This window comes from Peromyscus maniculatus, chromosome 3 (genome assembly GCF_049852395.1).
Source record: "Peromyscus maniculatus bairdii isolate BWxNUB_F1_BW_parent chromosome 3, HU_Pman_BW_mat_3.1, whole genome shotgun sequence".
Classification (NCBI taxonomy): domain Eukaryota; kingdom Metazoa; phylum Chordata; class Mammalia; order Rodentia; family Cricetidae; genus Peromyscus; species Peromyscus maniculatus.
The window spans coordinates 155,485,899-155,512,981 of NC_134854.1; the positions used below are offsets into that span (position 1 = coordinate 155,485,899).

At 48.8% G+C, this 27,083-nt stretch overlaps 1 protein-coding gene across 1 annotated transcript; it reads right to left on the reverse strand.

The window, feature by feature from the left end:
• Positions 1 to 243: 243 nt before the first annotated feature.
• On the reverse strand, positions 244 to 26,831 carry Hebp1 (heme binding protein 1). The gene is made up of 4 exons (XM_006976526.4): positions 26,645 to 26,831; positions 14,419 to 14,557; positions 13,075 to 13,255; positions 244 to 776 (listed from the first exon to the last, which is right to left on the reverse strand). The coding sequence occupies exons 1-4, from the start codon at positions 26,720 to 26,722 to the stop codon at positions 602 to 604; spliced, it is 573 nt and encodes a 190-aa protein (XP_006976588.1). The 5' UTR covers positions 26,723 to 26,831; the 3' UTR covers positions 244 to 601.
• Positions 26,832 to 27,083: the final 252 nt, after the last annotated feature.

A 27,083-nucleotide genomic window follows, 5' to 3' on the forward strand; every position in this document is an offset into this window, starting at 1 on the left:
ATGGTGCTTGCTGCTCTTCCAGAGGACCAGAGTTCAGTTCCCAGCAATACAAATCTGGTGGCTTCCAATTTCCTGTAACTCCAGCTCCATGGGATCTGATGCCTTCTTATGGGCTCTGAGGGTACCTGCACACACATGTTCACACTCAAACATACACACACACACACACACACACACAAAAGAATGAATATTTTTAAAGGACTATAGAACCCAAGAAATAATTATACTTAGAATTGTCTCTGCTGCTTAAGTCAAAGATATGTATTTTTGGTTTCTAGACAAAGTTCTTAGAAGAATCATAGATGAAAGCTCATGCATAAATCACATGTTCCCTCACTAACAAAAATACAAATTTGATAATTTTTAAAAATCAGTTTTCAGTGACCCAGATGGCAGAGAAAATGCTGCTGAGATTTTTCTGATCTGCCACAGGATTTTATAACTGAACAAGAACGGTGCTGCCAATCTTGGCTTATTTTAGAAACCTGGCAGTGAGGGGTTTTGAAGGAAAGCTAGCACTGGAGAAGCACTGCCCCCCCTTGACCCCAAGTCGGGGGACACAGTGGCACACTTCCAGGATGCTCTCAGTTCAGTGAATGACTCATGTCTTCACAAGCCAGACCTCATTCCGACGTCCATAGGGCTTCATGGGAGGGTCATACCCGGTACAGTAGTAGACGTCACCCTGGTAGGTGGCTGGCGTGCCCTCCAGGGCGGTACGTAGCTGGGTGGCGTGAGCAATGTAGTCTGCTTCCTTGGCGTAACCACCGAATTGCCTGAAGATAGAAGAGCAAGGGCCAGTAAGAAAGGACATGATCAGGCAGGGAAGGCAAGTCTTTTAGAGAGAAGACATGGCCATGGTTAGGATAAGCATGCCAGAGAGGTGAGACCTCATCTGTAACCATGCAAACATTGTTATTCTTCCCCTCAAGTAAGGAGTGTTGTATGCAACATTGCAACTAAAACTGTAACCCGGGGAATGAAATGCAGATGAATATGAGCCCGCCTTATGGGAGGCTGACTGTCCCAGGGCCCTTCACCCTTTTCTCTGGCTCCCTCTGCTGCCTCAGTGGCTAATTCTTCTTAGCCTGTCACCAGCAGGGAGGGACCTCTAGGAGGAGCCCTGGTGGGGCTGTCATGGTGGGGGTAGCAGCTGTGTGTCTTCTGAAGCAGGGCAGCTATCATGACTGAGCGCGTCCTAACAGGGACACACGGTGGCTACATTAGATCAGAGCTGACCAAGGCTGGGGCCCAACCAAGGATGTCTTGGGAGGGACCCCATGCAAGCTTCACATGCTTCCCCAACGAAGACACCTCTTCTAATCATCCGCTTCTTTGCAAAACTATAAAAGCTTCCTTTTCTAGGAAGTAAAGAGACTCCCCTCAGCTTGGGTTACTTCTCTTGGGGGCAGAAATGGGGACTAGTGAAGTCGTCCCTTTCCAGGTTAGTCTCTGTCTTGTGTCATTGCCTCGCCACCAAAACTCATCCTGGGGCCAGCTCTAAATATACCACTCCACATCTGGGCTACGCTAACCTCTTTGTTAGAGTCAAACACACCTGGATTGCCAATGGGCTTTGTGACTCAAGATCTGACTTCGCACCAGGCTGAGACGAGGCCCAATAATACATTATTTTTGGTGGAGTTCTTTGAATCATGCTTGGCTCTTTTACGAGTGGTTAGTCATGCTCTGCAAACATTCAGCCTGTTGATTACAGGGTCACCCAGGACTTCATCTGTGAGGGATTGCTCATCCTAATGTCCAAACCACAGCCAGGGGACACGGGAGATGAAGCCGTTCTCAACGGAACGCAGCTGGGTTCTTCCTGAAAACTGATGGAAGGGTAGAAGGCCGAGGAAGACGGCTGAGCTCTGCTCCACTGAGAGCCTCTCCGAGGAAAGACTTGGATTAGCAGAGGAGAAGATTCAAGGGCTTTCCTAGCAATAAAGCTGTTAAAATGTTTTTTTTTTTTTTTAAAGGGAATAATGATGAGGAAGAAAAGTTTGTGGGGCCAGTGAATGGCTCATTTGGTAAAAATACTTGCAACCAAGCCTGATGACCAGTGGATTCCCAGGATCCACATGATCAGAGAGAGAACCGACTCCTTCCAAGTCATTTTCTGACATCCATATGCTCACCACGGCATGCCCTCACACATACCCCCATGCCCCTCCACACCCCACACCCACATCCCCCCACACACACCCCACACGTACACCACCACCACCAATGCCATGACCACAACAACAACCATCCCAATGTGCTTTTTGAAATGTTTGTATATGTTTGGTGCAGGTGCAAATTTCAAGTATTTTGCCACACAGGTCTGTGTTGGGGCAAGCAGATAGATGACTATTCACATGGCAGTTATCTCTGATTTTTTTGTTACGTTTATTTATTTAAGGTGTGTGTGTGTGTGTGTGTGTGTGTGTGTGTGTGTGTGTGTGTGTGTGTGTATGTGGTACATGTGTGCATGGCATGGTACCACGGTGTGTGGGGGACGGAGAACTACTTGTGCGGGTTGCTTCTTTCTTTTCACCGTGTGGCTACCAGGGGTTAAACTCGGGTCATCATCCTTGTCGGCCAACACCTTTGCCAGTGAAGCCACCTTAGCGCCCTCACCTACCGCTTCCTGAGTGTCTGAACGTCTGTCTAACAGTGTGACGGCTAACTTTGGTCAGCTTGACTGGGTTTGTAATCACCCAGGGGACGCACCTCAGGGTGGGCCTGTAAGAATGTTTCCAGAGATCTTTAAACGGAGGAGGGAACGAGCGTGGGCAGTGCGACCTCACAGACTGAATAAAAAGGGAAGAGAGAAATCGAGCTGAGCATCCATGGCGTCCATTGCTCTCGGCTTGATGGCGGCATACACTGTGACCAGCGGCCTCACACTCCTGCCTCCAGCTTTCTCTGCTGTGACGGGCTGTACTCGCTCTCAAACTGAGCCAATGAAGACCTTCCTCCCTTGAGTTGCTTTTTGTCCGGTGTTCCGCCACAGCAACAAGGAAGCTAATACTCACTGTGAAAATCACAGACACAGCAAAGAACTGGGGTCAGAGACGCCCACGGGGAGAGCGAAGGATCTGGTAGCAGAAGCACTGGTGTCTCCACTCAGGAAGTGCTGGCTACAGTCACAGCGAGGAGTGATTCCAGGTACCGGAAGAGTTGCTCCCAGGGGCCCTACGACCTCCGTGGTGACTACAGAAATAGGACCCATCAAAGGACTCTTGGGAGTAGGACACCCAGTAGAGAGTGATAAAAGGAATGTCATCACTCAGGAATTTATTAAGTTCACTCCTGAAAAACCCCGGCTTCTTTAACATTTTTTTCTGGGCAGAACATGATGCTTGTAATAAAAATAAAATTTCCCTCTTGCTTCCCCATAGAAACGACTAGAAAACAAATGACGCTGGGAGGGTCATAGAAACACAGGCATGTGCTCTCTTCTCTGCTCCTTTTATCAACTCACGATGGCCCCAGTCACAGAAAGACACAAAGAAGCCAGACAGCCAGGTCCTCCCAGGACCACAGCCCCTCAGCAGAGGCCCAGCACTGGGTGACTCAGCCGTCATCACCAAAAAGCACCTCCCTCCTGCTGGCCTCAGCTTCCCCTCTGCACACAGGATGACAACTCAGTGTCCACAGCTCTCCAAATACATAAGCATGCTTGAGTATGCACTGAGGAATTCTCGTAAAGTGTTTTGAGCTCCCAAAAGGAAATAAAGTGCTTAAATTGTTTTTGTAAGCCTGTTAATAAGTTTCTAACTCCTAGTCTTCAAAGAAGCTGTCCTCTAGGGTACTGTATTTTTATCTCACCCAATGTCAGAACAGAGACTGCGGTTACCATGGAAGCAAAAGACACAGACATACAGACACACAGAGGCACACGCACATACGCACATGTACACACATACACACACACACACACACACACACACACACACACACACACACACACACATTTCCAGAAACAAGAGGCTTACAGACACACAGAGGCACACGCACATATGCACATGTACACACACACACACACACACACACACACACACACACACACACACACACACATTTCCAGAAACAAGAGGCTAACTAAAGACCAGGGCAGTTAGGTGGCTAAGAGGCAAGCTTTCGGTCGGTCAAGGAGGTCAATATGCACAATATGTCTTTCAGGCCGTCTGTGATGCTAACATGCACTGAGGAAGGAAAAACATGGAATGACTCAGATTGACCATCTACTGTCGTCTAAAACCTAAACAAGACGTCAACACCAGTCTGCAGAGAGATGGCTGGTGTCCTACTTTTTTTCCTACCTCTGTTACTGTGACAAAACGCTGACCAAGAGCAACTTGGGGGAGCAAAGGGTTTATTTGGCTTACACTTCCACATCACAGTCTGTCACTGAAGGAAGTCAGGACGGGAATCTGGAGGCAGGAACAAAAGCAGAGACCTTAGAGGAAGCCTGCTTACTGGCCTGCTTACCATGCATGGCTTACTCAGACTCCTTCCTTCCTTCCTTCCTTTCTTTGTTCTTTTCTGGTTTTTCAAGACAGGGTTTCTCTGTGTAGTTTTGGATCCTGTCCTGGATCTCACTATGTAGACCAGGTTGGCCTTGTACTCATAAAGATCCGCCTGCCTCTGCCTCCCGAGTGCTGGGACTAAAGGCGTGCACCACCACTGTCCGGTTCAGCCTGCTTTGTTATAACACCAAGGACCACCAGTCCAGGGCTGGCACCTCCCACAGTGGACTGTGCCCTCCCATATCAATCATTAATCAAGAAAATACCAAGGACCTATCTACAGCCCAGTCTAATGGAGGTAATTTCTCAATTGAGGTTCCCTCTTCCCAAGTGTGCTGTCTAGTTTTATGTCAACTTGATACAAGCAAGGGTCAGAGAAGAGCAAGCCTGTAGGGCCTTTTTTAAATTGGTGATTGATGGGGAAGGGCCCAGTCCATTGTGGATGGGACCACCCCTGGGCTGGTGGTTCTGGGCTCTATAAGAAAGCAGGTTGAGCAAGCCGTGAAGAGCAAGCCCGTGAGCAGTGGCTCATCCATGGCCTCTGCATCAGCTCCTGCCTCCAGGTTCCTGCCCTGCTGGAGTTCCTGTCCTGACTTCCTTCAAGTGATGGACTACAAGGTGGAAGTGTAGTCAAATAAACCCTTCCCTCCCCAACTTGGTTTCAGCCACGGTCTTTCATTACAGCAACAGTAACGCTAACTAAGACACCAGGTGACTCGAGATGGTGCCAAGTTGACCAAAACTGACCGGTAGCTCTGTATGCAGCGGCTGTGTGCCAAGCACAAAGAGTAGCAGGAGAGTACCTGCCTGTCGTCTCAGCTCCGCAGGGAAGAGGGCATTTCATTCAGGCAGACCGAACAAGTACTGACTGTGTGGAACATCCTTGAGCACAAAGTCCAGGCCAGAGCATGAAAGCCATGGGTAGAGGGTAGAGAACTTCAGCTCTGTGGCATCCTGGCCACCAGACAGAGATGATATGGGCAGATGGAAACACAGCATAACTGGTGTGGAGGTATTTACACATGTGATCCCATCTCATCCTTACAACAAGCGAGGCATTCTTGCATCTGTCTTACAGACGTGGAAACCGGAAGCCATATGCCATCAATTCTGTGGTCATGGCTGCGGAGCGAACTGCGGCTGTAACATGGGTCACCTGACAACAAACTCCTGGTTTCCACCTCCTTCTCTCTTCTTTATTGTTTGCAGAGCTGGGGAGCAAACCAAGGGCTATGCAAATGCTGCGTAAGCCCTCCATCCCTGGGCCACACCCCTTGCCCGTCCAATGTCTATTCTTTCCTTTTTTTCTTTTTGGATCCAGTAGACACTATATCCAAATACACTCTAGCCCAGGGTGGCCTGGAAACTTACTATGGTGGACCTCCTGCCTCTGCCCCCTAAGTGATGAGTTACTAGCATGAGCCACCATCCCTGGCTCAAACTCTTTATTCTACAAACTTGTCACTAAGATGGGGACAGTCTCACTAAAGTCACCACTGTCTTCTGCTGTCAGTCTTTTCTGAGAATCCAGTTGCGAGGGCTGAGCTGTCACCTTGGTGGACGAAGGGAGGACAGTAATCTGGAAGGTCGCCTCAGGTCTCAGGTGAGGACAATTCTATTCCTAAAAGTATTCGGATAGAACTTGTGGGAGGGCACAGCTGGCAAGGTGCTTGCTGCCCAGCCCGGCAGCCTGAGTTCAATGCCCAGAATGGTTTCCACATGGTGGGAAGAGAACCATGTCCTGAAGGTTGACCCCCACGTGCACACCTCTACTCTACACATATGTGTGTGTGTGTGTGTGTGTGTGTGTGTGTGTGTGTGTGTGTAGCCAGTTATGGTGGTGCATACTTTTATCCCAGCAGATCTCTTATGAAGTCCAGGTCAGCTTGGTCATAGCTTGACAGGGCTACATGGTAAGACCCTGTCTCAAACAAAGACTTAAAAAAAGTATTCGGGTAGTGTGACCCTTTTTCCTAAGGCATTTTATTTATCTAAAAAGTCCCGCTAATTAATGTATAATCTCTCTGTGAACACCTCTTTACAAGGCTGTAGAAGAAGAGCGTAGTCATCAGACATCTCCCTGCATTATTTGAAACAGTACTTCTGGGTTAGAAATAGTCCTGTTGCTTGTCTTATCAGCCCTGCTTCCCGCTGGGAATGCAAATGCACATTTGATTTGTGGTGACACCGTGTGGCCAATGTGGGAATAACCTCACGATAAGTTAGGATTATATGTTTGGTTATAAAACACTCATCCCTGGAGCAAGGCTAAATAAATGCAGAATTTGGTACTTTTACATTTTGTTTTGGTTTGTTTGAGGGAAGATTTCACTAGGTTCCCTGGACTAGTCTCAAATTTGTAATCCTTCTAGCCCAGACTCCCAAGTGATGGGTTACAGATATGTGCCTCCTTCATGTCTTTGGAGTTCATAAAAATTCCACAGACCTGGCTCAACTCTTCCTCCCTCCTTCCTTCCCTCCCTCCCTCCTTCCCTCCCTCCCTCCCTCCCTCCCTCCCTCCCTCCCTCCCTCCCTCCCTCCCTCCCTCCCTCCCTCTCTCCTGTGGATTCATGTTACGTGTGTGTTGTGTAGAGGTGTGTTCATGTATGTAGATGCTGGTGTGCATGCACACATGTGTGACGGCCAGTGGATAACTGGGTGTCTTTCTTATTACTCTGCACTTTAGTGTTTGGGATGTCTCTCATAAACCTGGAGCTCACCGATTTTCCTAGAGTGGCTGGCCAAGAAGCCCCGGAGATCTTCCGGTCTCTGTCTCCCCAGCTGGAATTAGAAATGTGTATTGCTGCACCTGGCTTTTTCTTTGTCACCTCAGTGCTGGGGATCCAAACGCAGGTCCTCTGGTTTCCAATGGCAAGCAATATTATCAACTGACCCATCTCTCCAGCCCCTTAATCGACCCTTTAATATTTATTTATTTAATTATTTATTTACACATGTGTATTATGCATGCTTGCACAGGCCATGATGTACATATGGAGGTCAGAGGACAACCTTGGGGAGCTGATTCTCTCCTTCACTTTGTCAAGGCAGGGGTCTTTTGTTTTTGCTGTTTCGCTGTAAAGCCCAGGATAAGCTGGGCTATGAGCTTCCAGATGGTTCTCCTGTCCCCACTGCCCATCGCACCTCGGGGGTGACGAGGGTGCCGATGCGTCACACTGCATCTGTGTTTTCAGTGGGTTAGCAGGCTTGTGTGGACTGTTCGCACCCACGGGGCCATCTCCCTGGTCCTAATCTACCCTCTACCTAAATGCCCTTTTCCAGCATAAGAAACCAGGTTCCTTGGAGGATGGTTAACTCTAGCTTGAGAGCAGGAAATAGCAAGATGTGCTTGAAAACAAGGAAGACGCCGAAGCTGCCGAGAGGCGTCAAAGGATTAAGAGACCGACACGAACCAAAATGGTCCCTACTGGCCCCAAGTGAGACAATTTGAGCATAAGTGAGAATAAAATCCTCAGAGCCTGACATGGTGGTACACACCTGTAATCCCAGGACTCAGAGGGTGCAGGCTGTGGGGATCAGAAGTTCAAGTTCGTCCCTGGCTTCATAGTGAGTCCTCAGGCCAGTCTCACAAAGGGAGGGAAGGGCTGGGGAAAGGGCTCAGTGGTAAAAGTGCTTGCATGAGGTCCTGAGTTTGAGTCTGCAGTCCCCACAATAAAAGCCAGACACATAGCGAGAGCACCTGTAATGTCAGCGCTCTACTGGGGTGACAGGAAGTGGAGACAGGAGACTCCCAGGAAGCTTGCAGGACAGCTGGCCTGGTGTATGTAGTAGAAAAAGAACAGGCAGTCTGTCTCAGATAAAGCGAACAGCAAGGATCAATACCCAAAGCTGTCCTGACCTTCACACCCTCTCCACGGCATACCCATACCTGCATTTACACCCACAACAAATAAATAGATTTAAAATGAAATACAACAAAGAACAAGTGTGAAGTAGGGCAATGCATCCAGCATGTTTAAGACATATGTTTCTGTTGATAGTAAAATCAAAAACAAACCAACAGAGACAGAGAGGAAGATCACTCACTGCCTTTGGAAGACATCAGAGAAAGAAATGGCCACGCTAAAGCCTAGCAGAGGAGGAGAAGGTAGCAGCCATGCACCTGCTCTTTCTATATGACTCTACCTTGTAAAAGCAAACAGACAAGAGGGGAGACTTTGGTGAGGTACGCCAGCTGATAGATGAAGATGCAAACAGGGGACATTATTTGGTAAGCTCCAATGGGACAGGCACACAAACAGCAACATCCAAGGTTAGTGGACACTGGACCCCAATAGGGCTCAGTACCTAGAGACACGGGAACCCCACCAGGACTCAGTACCTAGAGACATGGGAGGCCACCAGGACTCAGTACCTAGACACAGGAGCCCACCAGGACTCAGTACCTAGAGACACAGAAGCCCACCAGGACTCAGTACCTAGAGACATAGGAGCCCACCAGGACTCAGTACCTAGAGACACAAGAGTCCACCAGAACTCAGTACCTAGAGACACAGGAGCCCACCAGGACTCAGTACCTAGAGACATGGGAGCCCACCAGGACTCAGTACCTAGAGACATGGGAGCCCACCAGGACTCAGTACCTAGAGACATGGGAGCCCACCAGGACTCAGTACCTAGAGACATAGGAACCCCACCAGGACTCAGTACCTAGACACAGGAGCCCACCAGGACTCAGTACCTAGACACAGGAGCCCACCAGGACTCAGTACCTAGACACAGGAGCCCACCAGGACTCAGTACCTAGACACAGGAGCCCACCAGGGCTCAGTACCTAGAGACACAGGAGCCCCACCAGGACTCAGTACCTAGAGACACAGGAGCCCACCAGGACTCAGTACCTAGAGACACGGGAGCCCACCAGGACTCAGTACCTAGAGACACGGGAGCCCACCAGAACTCAGTACCTAGAGACACAGGAGCCCACCAGAACTCAGTACCTAGAGACACGGGAGCCCACCAGGACTCAGTACCTAGAGACATGGGAGCCCACCAGAACTCAGTACCTAGAGACACAGGAGCCCACCAGGACTCAGTACCTAGAGACATGGGAGCCCACCAGAACTCAGTACCTAGAGACACAGGAGCCCACCAGGACTCAGTACCTAGACACAGGAGCCCACCAGGACTCAGTACCTAGAGACACAGGAGCCCACCAGAACTCAGTACCTAGAGACACAGGAGCCCACCAGGACTCAGTACCTAGACACAGGAGCCCACCAGGACTCAGTACCTAGAGACACAGGAGCCCACCAGGACTCAGTACCTAGACACAGGAGCCCACCAGAACTCAGTACCTAGAGACATGGGAGCCCCTAACAGGGCTAAGCACCTAGGAAATACTTTTACTCCAAACTCCAAAGCCTCAATCTGAATGCATCTCTAGGACCAAATACCAGTCTACAGGCAACATGGGGCAAAGAGACGTGTTAAAATGCCGCATAGATGCAAGCAGGAAGATGGAGACTTTTGGGAAACAACGGGGCAGTGATCCACCAACCACAAGAGCAACTGAATACATTCTGTGGTGTGGAGAAAAAACTGAAAACTGACTGATCGGGGCCAGATGGCTCTTTCAGGTAAAAGCGTTTGCCGTAAGAACCTGATGACCCGAGTTTGATCCCCCAAACCAGCATCAGAAGGAGAGGACTACCAGAAGTTGTTCTCTGACCTCCAACACGTGTGGAACAAGCATGCCCACAGTCATGAACACATACCACACACAGACAATAACAACTCACAAAGCATGCACGGGTTTAAATAAACCTTAAAAATGAACTATAAAATGATGGGTCAGTCAGTCATGGTCATGTATGCCTGGAATCCCACAACTCAAGGCCAGCTTGGAATACATGATGAGACCCTGCCTCAAGCACCAAAATAAATAAGTAATTAAATAAACAAATAAATATCTAGATAAATAACTAGTTTATATTACTAGAATTTAACAGATTACTGTTAACATTGAGAAGTAGTATAGTATTATGATTATATTTTTAAAAAATATTCAGTAGTCCCATTAAAATATTTATGGATAAATCATATAATGGATGAAATCATATAATGCCCGGAATGACTCAAACAAGTAGTTTAGGGTGTTTTCCCTGTCACTGTATGACAGGAAACTGTCCCTGAGTTGACCATCCATGGTGAGTGGGGGGTGCAAATGGTTTCACTATCTTTTGCTCTCCTCCATGGTGAGCGGTGGGTGCAAACGTCCACTATCTTTTGCTCTCTATCTTTCATAGGTGGCTGAGGTACCGCTCAGTAGTAGAGCGTGCTTAGCATGAGACTTTCCACAAAATATTTAGGGACAAAAGCAATTATACTGTGGTGGTTTGGGTGCACACTGTCCCCCAGAGGCTCAGCTATTTCAACACTTGGTCCCCAGTTAGTGGTGCTGTTTGGGGACATTATGAAACTTTGCCGGAGGAAGGATGTCACTGGATTCGGATTCTAGGAGTTGACGGTCTTGCCGCATCCTCTTTCCTCTCTCTGTTTTGTGTTTTCTGTTGAGGTTGCCTTCTCTCAGCTTCTAACTCCCACCTCCTGCTGCCATGCATCACCCACCATTTATGGACTCTCCCCCTGGAACCTTTGACAAAATAAACTCTTTCCTCCACAAGCCACTTCTGGCCATGGGATTTATCCCAACAACAGAAAAGTAACTAACACAGTACCAACTCATTATTCTGAGTCTGGATGAACAAATGGTTAGTGGTGAGCCACATCTGCAACTGTGACTGCCACTGCCGAAGATGCTCGCCCTCCTCTGTTCGTGGTCGGGTACCTGCCACACTGGGATTTTAACACATTCAGAGTCACCAATCACTTAGAAGAGACTCGGGTTCTGCGGGAGGACTGGACCGAAGGATAAAGGACACGCGCTGGAGCTGGGGTAAGGGGTGAACTGACTCAAGTGTGTCCGTCTTCAGATAAGACAGACTAGATAAGGAATAACAGGTCTCAGCATTAAGTGACTTACGAGCAGGTAGCCTTTCGCAGGAACCCCAGGATGCTGGTTATGTCAGCTTAACTGATGGGGAGCTAAGCCTTAAAGAGGCTTAGTAACTTCTAAAGCATATCTTGCTGTTCTGCAGCAGAACTGAGAATCATACTACATAATAGCAGCTTATACTTTGCACCAGGCCACCTCTCAAACTGCCGAAATGGGCAAGACAGAGCTGGGGATGACAGTGAGACCAGTAGACATCCGGGGCATGAGATTTAAGGAGGCTCTTACTCTCGGGGCTCACCCTAAGCTTGTACTCTGCCCCGAGCTACTCACATCCCGAGCTGTGTGGTGACCGTAGGAGTCAGAGCTTCCTTAAATTTTGCATCCAGGGTCCCTTAGTGACCTCCCTTAGTCCTGACTCCTCTTAGAGTTCTCAGAAGCCTCTGCACAGAGGCTGGGAGTCTGAATGAGGACTGGGGCAGAAAGAAACAGGACTTGAGGGTTCCCTGGGCGCAGCATGGCTGCATTACACCTCTGTCCTCTGGGGGGCGCTCTGCTCACCCAGCCAAAGAGCGCCCACTGCAGGCAGGCTCACACTCCAGCCTTCTAAGGAATGAGTCTAAGCTAGCTCTGGGGAAGGAAGTCCCACCTTCAGAGGAATTGGAACAGGGGAGCCTATTGGCCAACTTTGTATGGGTTGGGGGGCTTGCAGTGGAGAGAAACTGTAGCACAAGATCATTTGTTAGTTAATTTTCACGAAGTTGGTCTTGAGCAGAACCCAACCCCCAACCTATGGTTAGTCCTGAAGAAGATCCCGGTCCTCTGAACCGGGTTAGATGTCCGGTATGCAGTGGGATTTAGACAAACAGGGTCACCAGTTATCTAAGAGACTTGACTTGCAGGGCAGGCTAGGGACCATGCACCAGGCTCGGGATGTGAGTAGCTTGGGGCAGAGTACAAGCTTAGCATGTATGGAGTTCTGGGTTCAATTCCCAGCTTCAAGAAAACAAAACAAAGTAAAACAGAAGCAGGCAACAGTTTGCCCCCACTGCTTTCTATAGTGAAGAAATGTAACTGCAAAGGAATCCTTGAGACAGGACCAGAAGGACAAGAGAGTGGATGTGTCCTTTGCTTAAAGGACTACAGACCAGGAATAAGTGGGTGGGGTCGGGGTGGAGGCTGTTCAGCTCTGACAAACACTCCCTCCCCTTCCACATTCAAAGGAAGTGTGGGGTGTAAATCGTGTCCCCCAGTTGTTATATTCCCATGTATCTGTGAGCCCAAACTACAATTGACTTATATATCCCTTGATTTTTCTAACACCCTGCAATGGATAATGCGGGTGGGTATTCATCTTAGGCTTAGGCTAAGGGCGACTCTTTCTACCTATTAATACTGCAACAGGCCCAGGCATTTATCCAGATGAGCTGCAAATGCATGTGCGCTACGGCCTGAAGGAGTTAAAGTGGGCTACTGTCACGATTCAGCAACAGTGAACAGCCAATATAAACGTTCCCTGAGAAGACCCAAGTGGCTGCGACCTCAAGCGCTATCGGAGGATGCTAAGACCCGTCTCCTTACGTGGAATAGACAGTGATGCCCTCCCGATCCTCGATCTTCACGCTCTCGTCACTGGGAACCGGTGGGCTGCTTTGAAACTGGTTCGGAATCCGGAACCAGACTTTCAGTTTCTTCTGTAGGGAGCCATCTTCATTGGGAAACACGGCAAAAGAAATGGGGACTGTCATGCCCATGCCAATTCCTGAAGACATCGGAACACAGAGGGGAGCAGGCGTTAGACCGAGCCTCCGAGGGCCATGGATTTAATTTCTCTTCCAAGCAATTTTTTTTTTTTGAAATGAGCAACAAACATTTCAGGCACTAAAAATATCTAATTAGAGTTATGAAAATAACTCTTACTTTTGTATCCTGGAGATAGGAATATGATAATCTTTTCAGAAATGGGGCTGGAGGAGGGGGCAGCCAGCAGGGGCTGCTATGTCCTAAAGCCAGGAATGGCTTAGAGTTCACAGATCTTCAGCCACCAGAACTGAGTCTGAGGCTGCTACACTCACAGCTCCCTGGGCCTTTGCAGCTAACAGTCTGACAGGTTTCCAGCCCAGTGCCAGCAGTTTCCAGTCAGGTGACAATCATGCCTTGCACAGAACTCAGCTTGCTATGGGTGTGCTTTGCCCGTTCACCCAATCCAAGGACCCAGTGAACAATCAAACAAAAGAGCGAGCCTCGGCTCCGTACTTGGAAAGAACCACGAATTGAGTGACAGAGAACATGTACATCACACAGTAAGGCAGGCTGGGCTGACATCAGAGCGATCTTCGTGCACATAACATTGGAATAGGCAGGTCCAGGTGTTGTGAAGGGGCCCCAAAACAGCTTGACCACCCAGCAGCCATGACAGGCTTAGGGGCCTAGACACCACTCTGTGACAGGCTTACTGGCAGGCAACACCCAGATCCAGGAAAAGCCTTAAGCTGATACCACCCAGGGATATACCTAGGGGTGAGGAAGTACCTGGCATCCCAAACATTCCAACCATTAGATAAGGTGACCAGATGTCCTTGAGTCTAGCACACACCTATTTTTTGTTTTACAGATACCCCTAGACAATTGTCAGCCAGTCAGGGTCCTGGACCCTGGAAATCCCCTCACCCCAACCTCTGCTGTGATAAAAACTCTGCCCCACCTGAGCTCAGGGCTCTCTGCTCTCACCTGTGTCGGACAGACAGAGGAACCAAGCTCTGGAGCTTGAAATAAAGGCTCTTTGCTTTTACATGTGGGATTTGGTCTCCGTGGTGGTCTTTTGGGGGTCCTTGCGATCTGGGCATAACAGTGTCTATAGCCACTCCCTGAAATTCCCTGGGATGACATGAGCTCACACAGAGCCTTGTACCTCGGGGTGCTCACCCTTGTCGTTGGTGCCGCCCACATACTTCATGATCTTGGGCATTGCTTCCCGGAGAGCCTCGTCCACAGGCTTGTCTGTGACTTCCACAGTGGCAAACTTCCCTCCTTCACAGGCTCTCTCCTCATAGGAGACTTCTTCCTGGGGAGTCAGGAGACACAGTGAGGAGCACAGAGGAGCTCAAAGTGGCAAGGAACTCCCCCGAGTGGGTGGTGATGGTGTAGAGACGGACTCCATATGAAGAACCATAGATGCAGGAACTCACACTGTAGACCAGGCTGGCCTCAAACTCACAAATCCACCTGCCTCTGCTCCCTCCCCTGAGCACTGGAATTACAGGCGTGTGCCCTACACTTGGCTGATTTTGAGGTTTTTGTAAATGTAGAATATCAAAAGTTATTTAAAAATCTTGTAGGAAGGGATAGCGAATGCCTGTAACTGTAGCACTTGGGAGGTGGAGACAGAATAGGAGTTCAAGGTTATCCTCAGCTACATAACAAGATGAAGGCCAGCCTGGGCTACATGACATGCAGTCTCAAAGCAAAACCACTACTACCAAACAACAAAGAAATTTTATGACTGATAATCTGAGGGAGATAAAGAAGCTATTGTACCTCAGAATACTGGAAACACCACACACAAAAAAAAAACATAGAACACCAAGAGATCAAAAAGCTTTTGGAGATTAAAAAAAGAGAGAAAACGAACTACGGGGCGCTGGAGAGGTGGCTCAGTATGAAGAGTGTGACTGCTATTGCAGAGGACCCAAGTTTCGATCCCAGCACCCATGTTGGGCAGCTCACAACTCTCTGTAATTACAGGTGCAGGGGATCCAATGCCTCTGGACTCCGGGGGTACCCCAACTCACATACACATAATTAAAAAATGAATAAATAATCTTTTAAAATCTGCTAACTGATATGAAAAAAAAAAAAACAAACAAAAAACCAGAAAGGTTAGACGATAACGTTACTGCAAAACATACTGGAAATTTAAGAACACCACAGGAGAAGGAGATAGGGGAGTTAGCAAGAGGAGACGTGAAGACTGGCCGGGGCGGCACTTAGGAGGTAGAGGCAGGAAGAGCAAGAGTTCTAGGCTAGCCTGGGCTACAGTGATAGTCTGTCTCAAAAAGCAAAATAATAATTAAAACAAATCAAACCAAAAAATAATAAACACCCTCTCCCAAATCCTCCCTTCTAATAAAAATTCCTAAAGAAGCTAGACAAAGGAAAAGCAGAGGGGGAGGGGGAGGAGCAGAGGGGGAGGGGGAGGAACAGAGGGGGAGAGGCAAAGGGGGAAGGGGGAGGGGCAGGGGCAGAGGAGGAGGGGCAGGGGAGGAGGGGCAGAGGGGGAGGGGCAGAGGGGGAGGGGGAGGAGCAGAGGGGGAGGGGGAGGAACAGAGGGGGAGAGGCAAAGGGGGAAGGGGGAGGGGCAGGGGCAGAGGAGGAGGGGCAGGGGAGGAGGGGCAGAGGGGGAGGGGCAGAGGGGGAGGGGGAGGAGCAGAGGAGGCCGCAGCAGTGGCGACCACAGCAGCAGCCAAATGACCCTGACAGCACATGCTGGCAAGGACAAGGACGCAGGGAAAGAGGAACCATTTAAATTACTGAAGGGATGCAAAGTGGTTCAGCTCCTATGGAAATCAGTTTGGAGGGTCCTCAGAACACTAAGAATTACCACATGACCCAGCTAGGCCACTCCCGGGAATAGACCTGACGGAACCCAGGTCAGCACACCACAGAGGTCCAGACAGCCATGCTTGTTACTGTGTTACTCACACTAACCCGGTCATGGAGCCAGCCTAGATGCCCACCAACAGAGCAGTGGACACAGAGCTGTAAAGAAGAGGAAATCAACTTCTGCAGGAAAATAATGGATGGACGTGGAGCGCACCATGTTGAGTGAATCAATCCAGGCTTGGGGAGACACACACCACGTTTCCTCATGTGTGGCACACTACATACACTATATACACACTACATACACTATATACACACTACATACACACGTGGCATGCGTGCGGACTATAGAAGAGGAAGAGGTCTAAAGGGAGAGTAGAAGGGTCACGACAAGCTATCTCGTTTTCTTTTGTGGATGTGGAGAGGGAGGAGGAGAAATGTTGGGAACAAATTTGAGCCAAGTATAATGACATATGTAGATATACATGATGAAAATCTCCTAATGAAGCTTGTTATCCTAGATACTCATTTAAAGCATTAATAAGAGAGGCCGCAGTGTGGTGGCTTAGCAGGTAAAGGCACTGGCCACCAAGCCTGATGACCTGAGTTCGTTCTCAGGTCTTGTGTGGTAGACGGTGAGGTCCGACTTCTACACTGCCACATGTGTGTCGTGGTGTGCTCTCTCACATGAATGAACACACACACACACACACACACACACACACACACAACTAACTAACTAACTAACTAACTATAATCAAAACAAAAAAGATCAGAAGCTTCAACATTTAGGAAATGTCAGAAAAAGTAAAGAAAAACACAGAAAGGAGAAAACAAGCAATAAATAAATAAATAGATAGATAAATAAAAATCATTAATTGCAACAATCCTCCAGAAACTAAAAACTCCAGGAACAGCCTCATTCTAGTGTTGTGGCTGTGAGTAGGGAAGAGTTAAGGTGGAGGGCTGGGATCCGGCCCAGCAGTGAGTGCTTGCTTATCGTGGGTGAGGCCCTGGGCTGCGTCCCCAGCAGCACCAGGGGAAAGACTGCTGTGTTCTTCAGTGTTCTTCCACAGCTTCAGACTCCCTAACACCCCAACGCTGTCTGGTTTATTTTGGTGTCGAGAGGGAGGGAGCCCAGGGCCGAGGGCTCCCGAGTGACAGGACTAAAGGTGTGCTTTTCTGAGTAAACCAGAAAAGTAGGCAGGCTTGACTACAGCTCTGTCTGCTACTAAGGGTTGGAATTCTGGGATGGAAAATTGTGTTATCTCATTAAATGGATAAGTATTCCTTTAATCTCTTTAGTATGGTTTATGGCAAGCCTGCCTTCCTGAGGGTGGTCCCTTGGCCCCTGGCTGGGTGGCTAGCTTGCCAACTGCATGAACTCCTACGGAGGGAGGCAATGGCGTGTTTCCACCCAGGGGTAGATCTCATTCTTCGGGCTCGAAGGGCAACAGCTTTCCCATGATGGGTGTTCAATGCTGCTCTGACAGCCCTACCTCTGAGCTGCATTCCCAGCCTCCCCGGCTCAAACCTCACGGTGTCCGAATCTCTCTACCCACACAAAGCCTGTCTCTGCTAAGGTCCGTCCTTGGTACCGAGCCCCTGTCCTATGGCCTTCCCCTTCCCCTGGTGCTCAGACTCACGGCAAACATTTCTGTAGCTCTCCTTTTGTCCGGTTCACTTGTCCTGCAATGTCTTTCTATGATAGAATTGCGTGTTCCTGGACATCCAGGAAGGCAGTATTTCTCAAACTTTGTGTTTGTTCTTCAAACAAACAAACAAACAAAAATTACAATCCACAAAAAGAAAAATATATCTACATCAGGTTTAATCATGAATATACGCGTGGCTGAACCAAAGTTCTGCAAAATAACACTTCCCCCATCGTGACGGGGGACAGAGGGTCTCTTTCTAGTCTCTTCCCTCTACTCTGGTCGAGTGAATTTGATCTTGGGGCACTAAAAGTAAATTTGGCCTCTCGTGATTTTACTGTCCGGCAATGGGACACTGTTGTAGTTGAAAAATAAAGTCTTTGTGGACAAGAACTAAACCACACAATTTTCCATGATGGGAAGCACTGGGTGTTTATTTGATTAAAGGCTATTTCTCCTTTAGTGATTATGAAAATGGGACACATGACCGAGGAGCTGGCTGGTTCAAGGCTTATCAAACAGGGTTTTTCCTGTACCATTTTATGTGGAAGATTCTCGACTCGGGAGGAGACTTTGACTCCTAGGGCTGGAAGAGGAGAAAAGAGAAGTTAGGCAGAACTGTGCGATTGTGAGTGGTCTCGGTAGTTTGAACAAGTACATTTAATACTTGTTCAAACTACCGAGAATGCAAAAAAAAAAAACAAAACCCTATTGCTTTTGTAGTAATTTTTGGAATGCAAAAAAAAAAAAACAAAACCCTATTGCTTTTGTAGTACAAATTAAAGGTGAATAATGAGAAAGAGGCTAGGGAAATTTTATCTTAATTTTTTTGTTATGTTCTGCAGAGAAGGGGGTGTGTGTCTCACTACGTAGCCCTGGCTAGCCTGGAACTTGCTATGTAGACTAGGTTGGTCTCAAATTCACAGAGAGCCACATGCCTCTGCCTTCCAGTGCTGGGACTAAAGGCACACACCACCATGCCTAGAGCCAGGAAAATTTAATGCAGACTCTGAGTATCAAATTCATGGTTAAGCTCCCATTCACAAATAGGGCGTAGCTCACTGGTAGAGGGCTTGCTTCACATTTACAAAGCTGTGGTAGTGTTTGCCTATCATTTTAGCACTGGGGTGACAGGGGCAGGAGGAGCAGAAGTTTGAGTTCAAGGTCAGCCTGGGCTATCTGAAATTGTCCAAAAGTAAATATTTCTCATGCCCTGACAGTTCATGGTGGCTGGAGAAAGGGCTATCATTTTCTTCCATGGTGTATTCACTGATAACGTTGCCATATTCCACCCATGCTCATGCAGGAAAGCACACACACACACACACACACACACACACAGAGAGAGAGAGAGAGAGAGAGAGAGAGAGAGAGAGAGAGAGAGAGAGAGAGAGAGAGAGAGAGAGAGGACAACAGGAAGGGGCGCTTTGGGGAGAAGGCTTTGGGAGGAGACAAGGTGGTAGAGAATGTAGAGAACCAAAATTGATTATATACATGTATGAAGTTGTCAAAGAGTTAAATAATAAAAGAAAGAATGAAAACCCCTTCCTATGAGACAGGGGAATTGCATCAAACCAAGAACCGAGGGGCAACTAAACAGCCTTGACTCTGGGCCATCTCATCTGGTAACACCAAGGACCCCCGGGAGGCTTCCAGCTAGTACGACTGATCCTTTCAAACAGCCTTCAGAACAAACTCTGGGTGCACCACAGCGGAACGCTTTGTAACAGCCCTCTCTTTGTGAACCCCCTCACACCTTGATTCTGCTATTTGTAATATTTTAACTTCTCGAAACTCAACCATGGGAATCCCAGAGGCTCAGAACTGCAAATGGTTTTAAAGTCCATCTAGCTCTATTGATCCAGAAGGAAACAGAATCAGACAGCCCGGATTGCCCAAGACCCAGCTGATCCCAAGACCCAGCTGATAAAAGGCGAAACAGGAAATAGAATTCTGCTCCCCAACCTCTGCTCTAGTGCTTGTCACAGGACTCCAAGGCTGCGGGGATGCACTCAGCATTCTGCTTCTCTTTAGTCAGCCTGTGTGTGTTATGTGGGTCAGACATTTGTATGTTGGTGACAATCTCGGAACAAAGTCTCAATTCATTTTATTCAGTTAACTTCTGCAACAAATGGGGAAGCTAGTGGCAAGAACTTACTGGAAAAAGAGACAGCCGATTCTTTGGGCTGTCTTTCCTCCTTCTATGCAAATAATCAACAAGTACTGAATATCTGCTATGGACTGGCATTGTACCAGGTACTATCATGCAAAACGACCTGGGTTAATTCATATTCTCTCTCTCTGTCTCAGTCTCTCTCTGTCTTTCTCCCTCTGTCTGTCTGTCTGTCTGTCTGTCTGTCTGTCTCTCTCTCTCTCTGTCTCTCTCTCTCTCTCTGTGTGTGTGTGTGTGTGTGTGTGTGTGTGTGTGTGTGTGTGTGTGTAAACAAGAGGACAATCTCAGATATCATTTATCAGGATCCAATTACCTTTCAAAAATTTATGCTGGGTGGTTGGTGGCACATATCCCAGCATTTGGGAGGCAGGGGGAGAATCCCTGTGTTCAAGGCCAGCCTGGTTACAGAGCGAGTTCCAGAACAGAACTAAGCTAAGGCTACACAGAAAAACCCGTCTTGGAAACAAAACAAAAAACACAAAATTGTTTATTTATGTGTATGAGTGTTTGCCTACATAAATAATGTACATATGTGTGCCAGACGCCAGAAGAGGGCATCAGACCCCCTTAAACTGGAGTTATGGATGGTTATAGACCATCATGTGGGTGCTGGGAACTGAACCAGGTCTTCTGCAGGAACAGCCACTGCTTTCAACCACTGAGCCCTCTCTCCAGCCCCTTGTTTGGTTTTGTTTTGAGATAGAGTCTCTCATTGGCCTGGAAGTCACCAAGTCTGCGTAGGCAGGGCTGCCAGTGAGTCCCAGGGATCCTGCTGGTTTTGTCTCCCCAGTCCTGGGACCATGAGCACGTGCTACCAAGCCTAGCTTTTTCCCGTGGTTCCAGGGTAGATCGCAGGTCTTCATGTTTGCAAGATGACTCTGCCATCTTCCCAGCTCAGTCATAGTCTCTGGTATCAGGAAAGACTGAGTCTAGCAAAGGGGAAGCCGGAGGACAGCAGGTGTCATCAGAAGGGGTAGAGTGCACCAGGACAGTGTTGAAACACAGCACAGGGCTGCTTAGGTGAGCCCGGGGGCTCTGTGTGTGCTTTCCTGTTCCAGTAGGTCACAGTGACTTACAGGGGCTTCCAGATCACCCACCTGGATGTTCAGTGTTTACTTTTTAGAGTAAACACTGTTGCAAACCTCTGGCAGATGCTGTGGACTCAAGACTAGACATTAATAAGACGGGAATAACAGGAGATGGTGAGAAGAAATGAGAAATTATTTAATTATTTGCTTAGTTTTAGTTTCTTCCTTCCTTCCTTCCTTCCTTCCTTCCTTCCTTCCTTCCTTCCTTCCTTCCTTCCTTCCTTCCTTCCTTCCCTCCCTCCCTCCCTCCCTCCCTCCCTCCCTCCCTCCCTCCCTCTCTCTCTCTCTCTCTCTCTCTTTCTTTCTTTCTTTCTTTCTTTCTTTCTTTCTTTCTTTCGCTACAGGGTATCTCTCTGTAGCCCAGGTTGGCTTGGATGGAACTCACTATATAGCTCAGGTTGGCCTTGAACTGTTGCAGTTCTGCTTCCGTCTCTGGAGTGCTTTGAATAAAGGCAATGCCCTACTTCTCCTGGCTACAAACGGTTATTTTAAAATGTACCAAAATGCTGACGGTTGGAGGAGGGGATGGTCTGAGAAATCAAGAACAGTACCTCGGGGCTGGAGAGACGGCTCAGCTCAGCTCAGCTCAGCTCAGCTCAGTGGTTAAGAGCATGGCTGCTCTTCCAGAGGACCCAGGTTTAGTTTCCAGTGCCCACACAGCAGCTTACAGTGGTCTATAACTCTAGTGTGAAGGCAACGCACACTCGTGATTCACAGACATACATTCAGGCCTAACACCTATACACATTAAAAATAAAGTCTCTTAAGAAGCTGTTAAAGAGCAGTAGTACCCTGAGGAAGAATGTGAGTAAGTCACTGTGGCTGGAACAGAGGATGGAGGAGGGTGTGGCCAGAGAGGAGGGCCCACAAAGATACCAACAGAGACCCTGGGCTATTGTAGCAGTTGGCTTTCACAGCCTTGAGCCCAGTGATGGTGGACCGTGGGCCTGCCGGTTTGGACTACTCTAAATTAATTCAACTAACCCCTGTGACTGATCACAGGCTTTTGTAGGTATGTCTGGGGCTCCAGGGGACAGTCTGTAAGTCAACGTTGACCTTGACACTGAACTCTTACTATTCTACCCTTGGCTCCTGAGTAACTTCTCTCTTCAAACTCCAAAAACTAGATACTTCTAGAATAAAAGGGGCCTTGCCTGTGTGTTTATCTGATGCCTGGATGAGCAAACAGCCCGTGGGGCAGTTGGCCATAAGGGTGTGGAGCTCAGAAGGAAGCTGACACCGAGAAAGAGGAATAAATATGGGAGTCATCGGCAGAGGGGGAGACTGAGGCCCAGAATGGGTTGAGGTGGGCGAGCAAGCCCATGTGGAGCTTCTGTAGGAATCTAACTGTGCTCAGCAGTCCGCCGTCTAACAGCCCTCATCACTGAGTGCTTACAGTATTTATTTTCGTTTATGTGCATGTGTGCATATGCCTGAGTGTACGTGTGTGCACCATGTGTGAAGGAACCCTTGGAGGCCAGAAGAAGGTGTCAGATCCTCTGGAACTGGAGTTACAGGAGGTTGTGAGCCGCCATGTAGGTACTGGGAACCAACTCTGGGGCCTCTGCAAAAGCAGAAAGAGCTCTTAAATGCTGAGCCATCTCTCCAGCCCCATCACTGACTCCTTACCTGACCCAGATGATCTGGGCATCACTTAGCGTCCCCTTGTCCTGCCTCTTGAACCCAGAGCGCCTCTGTGTCACACTGCTATTTCTTTTCTTCTCCTCCCCTCCTGAGACAGGGTCTCACTCTAACCTCAAACTCATGGTAATTCTCCTGCCTCAGCCTCACGGGTGCTGGGATTACAGGCGTGAGCCATGTCAGGTTCCTGTTTCCTTTAATGCCCAGAATGTTCCCATTCATTCCTGCTGCTTCCTGCGCCCAGGAGATTTTTCTGCTGCCTGTGTCTGCCATCAGGTGAGTCCTACTCATCTCATAGGTCCTCCAATCTGGAATTCACCCCTCAGAGAGGGGCCTGTCTGAAGCACATTCCCCTGTGGTATCTCACTAGGCCTTTGTACATTTACAATACACTTCTTGTAATTATAATGACATGTGATATATGCAAGCCCCACTGGCAGCCATAAGCCCGGGCCAGGACTGTCTGGGCCACCACGGTACCTCTCTGTATCTATTACCACAACTTGCACGTTGTGGATGTCCTATAAGCGTTTCTGGAAAGGAGGGCTGCGAGTGAGCAGTTTTAATTTATTGGCAAGGACCACAATAGTGACTGCTCAATACAGGCATGAGAACCTGGTTAATGACAGCTCCCGGGGAAAGGCTGGGCCACACTGTGTGAGCCCAGGTCCCTTGTGGGTACCACTGTTCACAGCATCAGCGCTCACACCTGTCACCTGAATCACTGGACCACTGTGAAAATGTAAATGTTGGGATGAACATTAGTTGGGTATAGTGGGGCATGCCTATAACCCTAGCACTGGGGAGGCTCAGCCTGGGGCTACGTAAGACCTTGCCTCACAAAACCAGAACCCAAAAAGAAAAAGAAATGAATGAATGAATATGGATATTAGTCAGGCATGGTGGTATGTGGGAAGATCAGGGGTTTCAATCTGGACTTTTATGTGCATGGGACCCTGTTTCATAAAAACAAAAATTGAAGAGCAGAAAGTAAGGAAGACAGAGAGAAAATGCAGAGAGAGAGAGAGAGAGAGAGAGAGAGAGAGAGAGAGAGAGAGAGAAGGAGGGAGAGAAAATGAATACTGTCTAGAAACCCGTCAGTTCTGTATAGAGCTCTACATGAATGTATTTATCTAACTGGACTTCTCTACCTTTTCGAAGAATCAGGCTCCTATGTGAACACTGTTGATTCTCAACATCAGTCACCCCAGAGCGTTTGCTTGTTCCATGGAACATAACAGCAGCCTTCCTTCCCCACCTCCCATTGGCTGAGGCTCTCAACGGGATACCGACGGGGTCAGGATCTGTCCCCGTGGTCACAAACACCAATATTCAACAACCAGTACGAACTGGGTGAGGGTCAAACTCCAAGGGCCTTACAAGAACGTCTCTTGCTCTGGGCTCTTCCAGTCCTCTAAAGGTCATTGTTCTCTGGTCACTGTGATGATTTTAGAAGCCTACTTTCTGGTGAGAAGAAACTGCTACGATTTCTAACTTCACAGAGAACTTTCTATGTATTGATATTACTTGAAACACTTGACGTGACTTCAGCCATTCGTTCAATGGCCCTAACAAGCCCACGGGGAGGTGAGTGCTTTAGTCTTCATTTTTAGAGGTATTGGGGAACAAGAGGTTAAGTGCCATGCCCAGGTCACAGCGGGAAGACAGTGAACCCAGGACTCAAATTCAGGCTTTGGTCCTGGACATATTTGTACAGGCTGGACCAAGGGACACCAATCATTCCTATCAGCCCTGCTCCAAGCTTTCTCAGGACCCACCCAACTCAGCCCAGAGGGCTCCCTGCTCCCTCCCTCCCTGAGCAATGAAGAGCCTGATAAGGTCTGGCTGGGATCAGTCCTGAGCATGTGGATGGCGCAAAGCCACATGGGGCCTGCAGTGCGCTTTCCACCTGCCAGGGGTGTGGACGATGGATTGTGACCCAGACCCCAACTCTGTGTGTCAGACACAAAGCTTACATGTATTTGAGCATTTAATAAAATGTCACAGAGGCAGTTGAAGAATCTGGGGCTGGGGGGCTGAGACGTTAAGTTATTTACAACCCTTCTGCCTTCACGCCTGAGAACTGCAGACGTGCACGGCCATATTTGGCTTAGTTCAAGTCTTAAGAAGGTCTTTGAAGCTTCAATGATACAACTACACTGTACGTCGTTCGGCAGGACCCAGCACTTGGGTGTGAGCTGCCTGATGTGGATGCTGGGAATCGAACTCAGGTCCTCTGAGGGAGCGGTGCACACTCTAACCCCTGTGCCGTCTCTCCGGTCCCATTGTGTATCTCTTATTTGCTCATTGGCACTGGAACAAAAGCTCCCTGAGGCAGAACTCCTTGGTGGATTCACCCACTCTGTTGCTGTACAGCTCCACCTTGGAACTCACAGTAGCCCAGGCTGGCCTCAAACTTGTGGCAATCCTCCTGCTTCTGCCTCCTGAGTTCTGGGGTTGCAGGCATGAGCCATCCTACGCAGCTCGGTTTTGTCCACTCTTCATTTATTTTCAGGATGTATGGCCCACACATAGTTGGCCCACAAAAGAGTGCTATTTGTTAAAACAATTAATTTTAAATTGGGGGACTCCTCACAGAGAACTTGGGTATCTGGCTTTTCTTAACTTGGCAACACTAGTCCTGGGAACTCGCTTGGTGGTAAAGCATTTTCGGCACGCTTCAGTCGCCACCAGGCCCTATAATCCAACCAGCCAGTTCCATTGCTATCATTATCTGCCTGGCTGGTGAGGGCCTTTGAACGTGTGTCCCCCTGTGATCAGGGTTTTAGCTGCTTGTTCTATATACAGCTGGGGAAACTCGGAGAAGGTCAGAGGGCTTGCTGGGCCTCTGGATGATCGAGCCTACTCTAGAGTTGAGTTGCAGGCGTTTGTGTGAGGCTCACTGTAGTAGGTTCCAGAACTTGGCCCCTGAGTAACACAGGCCTTTATCCAGAATTGTTATAAAGAGAGACTAAATTGAGACAAAGCACCTGTCAGGCTGAGGGTGTAGGTCAGTGGTGAAGCACTCAATCAGTAACACAAGGCTCTAGGTTTAATTCCCAATATCAATCCATCAATAATCAAATATAGTTTAGGAAAAACAATAGACGCCTGCAGAATTATAACTGAGTACCCAATTCCCAATTTTCAGGAAAGCACACCCATTGCCCACTCCAGTGTGGAGGCAAATTTGGCAGAAGACAGTCATTATGTCTCCTCACTCATTCTATGCATCCAGAACACCAACAGTTCTATAAACCACGAGCAATCGTGTAGCTCTGAGCCTTTGAACACGCTCTTGACTGTGGACTCCCACACAAGCAGCTGCACAGCCCAAGACAGATTGAAGGGCCCCTCATGGCTCCCTAGCAGATCTGCCTGCTGGCCCCCTGCACTCCCAAACCTGCAAAACCTGTCTGCAGCACACACTTTTTCTGTTCCTTCTGTACTTGGGTCTTGTTGCTGTTTGTTTTCTTTTTGCTCGCTAGGATTTTTGTCAGTCGTTTCTGCAACCAAGAGTCTCACGCAAACGAAATTGTTCAGACTGTAGCCAGGCGTGGTGGCCCATGCCTGTAACCCTAGCACTCGGGAGGCTGAGGCAGGAACAGTGCCACAGAATTCAGGGCCAGTCTGGGTTACACAGCCCGTGCCAGGCCAGCCTAGGACAGAGTAGGTCTCTGTGCTAAGAGGGGGTAAAAAGTTCAGACGGTTTGGAATGCTTAAAAGGACGAATGCATTCAACAGGCGGCGTCCCACTCTCCAAGATGGATGGGTCCTTTCTCGAGTCAGCCTTTCCCCTGTCCTGCTCTGGCTGAGCCCGAACACACTCTCCCCTCCTTCCCAAGGCCAGTGCCCAGCCGTGGAGGGAGGCCCCAGCAGGAAGGCAGCTTGGTCACAGTCCCACCCACAACCCCGCAACACCCCCGCCAGCCCGGGGCCAGGGTGGGGACGGCTGCGCGGTCCTCCTGTTCGGTGCAGCCCAGCCGGCCTACCTTGCCCCCGGTGCTCAGAACCTGCCAAGGCCACGTCTCCACGCTCCCGAACAGCGAGTTTCTGATCATGCCCAACATGGTGTCGCCGTAGGATCTGGACGATTGCGCGGACACTCAGTGGCCGAGCAGGACAGCAGGATCCACAGGGCGAGCGGGCAGTTAGTACGTGAGTAGATAGGGGACTGGGGCGGGGCTGCGGCTGTACGGGGCGGGGCCGAGGCGGGGTCCCCACAAGCTCCACCCACATGAGCCGTCTGCAGTCTCCCGGGTGGGGCGCTGATCCAGGCCTGCAGCACCTCACTCCAGATAAACTTTTTTTTTTTTTTTTTGCTTCCCCGCGAAAATGTTTCTTTGTGTAGTTCTGGCTGTCTGGAACTAGCTCTCTCTCTCTCTCTCTCTCTCTCTCTCTCTCTCTCTCTCTCTCTCTCTCTCTCTCTCT